This window comes from Melitaea cinxia, chromosome 24, assembly GCF_905220565.1.
Source record: "Melitaea cinxia chromosome 24, ilMelCinx1.1, whole genome shotgun sequence".
Classification (NCBI taxonomy): Eukaryota; Metazoa; Arthropoda; class Insecta; order Lepidoptera; family Nymphalidae; genus Melitaea; species Melitaea cinxia.
The window spans coordinates 7063265-7065617 of record NC_059417.1 but is presented as its reverse complement, the minus strand read 5'-3'; the positions used below and the strand labels follow the sequence as shown (position 1 = coordinate 7065617).

The following is a 2353-nucleotide window of genomic DNA, read 5'->3' as shown; positions in this document are numbered from 1 at the left end:
GACGCGTGAAACTGGATAGCAATTGGCCTTGGTGATAGCGTTGAAACAGCGATAATCACCACAGACGCGTTAGTCTCGAGGTGACGTGGGTTTTCTGCTTAGGCGACATAATAATAATAATAATAATAATAATAATTCTTTATTTCAGGCAACAATTTGACCCATAAAACAATTTGACTGTCTTCAATTCTTATAATCAAATACAACTTAAAAAATAAATAAATAAATAAATGTCACGACAATTTGAAAAATACAATTACAATAATAAAATGAAACTAATTACAATCACACAATGTCCAATATGAATAATAATAATAATAAATATTTAAAGCTTTCGCTCCGGCATTTGTATCGCAAGGTGTTTATCGCAGCAATGCCGGAGGTAGAAGCAGTCAAAACGCTCCGCGATCATCTTCAGCACACTGTTTTGGCTGCCCCTTACTCTACGCACAAAAGATGCGCATCGCTTACGCATGGTGGTGTGGAAGCAGTCGGTTATTGCATCTGCAAACATGCCTGAGGCGCTGCAGCATCGGGGCAGCCCCAACAGTATCCTGAATGCATTATTGTAGAGGACACGGAGGTCACTGTATCTTTTCTTTGTGTAGTCAGCCCATAAGCTACACGTATAAAACGAGGTAAAATATGCTCTAAAAAGTATTATTTTTACTTGGGCTGAGCAACGAGCAAACCTTCGAGCTCTAACTGACAGTGCCCTCCGCTCCCTCTCAATGTCTGCATCATCCTTGAGACAAGTAGTAGCTATATGGCCTAAATACTTAAATTGCTCCACCATTTTTAAGGGTACACCAGAGAGAAGCACGGGTGGGCTATTCGGGGGGCATTTTGTTCCGATAGCCTCCGATAGTTATATTTTAAGCCATGATAACACGCGTAATCCTCATATGTCTGTACCAGCTGTCTCATTCCACTGATTGACGCACTCAGCAGTACCATGTCGTCCGCATAACTTATATTATTTACGCATACTCCATCAACATGACAATCGACATGCTGTCTGCTGAGCGCGACGATCAGGTCATCCATGTAGAGGTTAAAAAGTGTTGGAGATGTTAACCCCCCCTGCCTGACTCCACATTCGAGTCGATACGGATCGGACATTGTCCCCGCCCATCGAACGCTATTGGTCTGGTTCGCGTACTAATATCGAAATATATTTAAAATCTCTGCAGTAACCCAACTCGCTCGAGTTTCTTCCAAAGTAAATCATATACCACCAGGTCAAAAGCTTTAGATAAATCGAGGAAGCACGCGTACACAGGTGTCTTGCGATTTATGTAGTATTTGACGGTGTGCACACAGGTGTCTTGCGATTTATGTAGTAATTGATTATCGTGCAGCTTTATGTGTTTTCTCAACTGCGTGTTAAGCAATCCGTCAAACACCTTGGCCATGATAGTGGCAAGCGATATAGGCCTATAGTTATGTTTGTCAGCAAGGTTACCAGTTTTATTTTTCACGACAGGAACTACTACCGTTTTCATGAGATCATCCGGCAGGTAGGAATGACCCACGCAGAGTGAATAAAACAGACCCAATAGCTTAAAAATAAGAGGTCCAGCGTGCTGGAGATGCTCAATGCTGAGTCCATCGTGGCCTGGAGACTTACCTCTGTCCATTTGCCGTATAACTTTTTATATATCTTCGGGAAGGAATGAGATCCTATCACCTTTCTCGTTCGTGTCAGCATTGTGCACCTCCATCATAGGACCCAGATGTGACTTAACAAACAAATTTGCCCTAAAGATGTTAGCTATGTCCTTGGGCGCGCTTGAGCCATCAACGCTCACCGGTAGGCCAGGCCGTAAATTCGTTTTACTTGTTTCGCGCCAGAATCCACGAAAATCACCATTACAGTGTTTCTTAACAAGAATATCCATTTTTAATTGCTCCTGGTGATCTTGGCACCATTTTAATTGTGATTTAAACTTTCTTCTACTTTCAACCATCTCGTGATAAATAAGACCAGATTTAGGTTTAGCACACAGCACCCACTTCGTGAAACTAGTCCTGGCCAACCGGTGAGCGTCGCTGACGTGCTTATTCCATCCCATCACGCGCGAGTCACCACCGAACTGTCTCTTACTCCCACGACTCGCCAACGCCGCGTCTCTCAAAGCAGACACAATGTCCGAGTAAAAACCGTTCAGAATACGCCTGTGATCATGGCTTTTACAAAAACAGTTATAATTTAAAAGGTCCGAAGTAATGTCAATCATTTTTAATCGATCGTTGCACTCTTTTGTATACATATCCACTTGCTTCTTATCTCGAACACCCCATAAAATATTTGTATTAATATGTTCAATGTTCAATTATATGACATAATCCA

General features: G+C 42.1%; 2 protein-coding genes across 2 annotated transcripts; both read right to left on the bottom strand.

Annotated features, from left to right (window-relative positions):
- Nucleotides 1-325: 325 nt before the first annotated feature.
- LOC123665347 lies at nt 326-1122 on the bottom strand. Its single transcript, XM_045599660.1, has 3 exons — nt 916-1122; nt 693-859; nt 326-620 (listed from the first exon to the last, which is right to left on the bottom strand). The coding sequence occupies exons 1-3, from the start codon at nt 1120-1122 to the stop codon at nt 326-328; spliced, it is 669 nt and encodes a 222-aa protein (XP_045455616.1).
- A 56-nt stretch (nt 1123-1178) lies between these two features.
- LOC123665346 lies at nt 1179-1640 on the bottom strand. The gene has a single exon (XM_045599659.1). It carries the CDS (start codon nt 1638-1640, stop codon nt 1179-1181), a length of 462 nt encoding a protein of 153 aa, XP_045455615.1.
- Nucleotides 1641-2353: the final 713 nt, after the last annotated feature.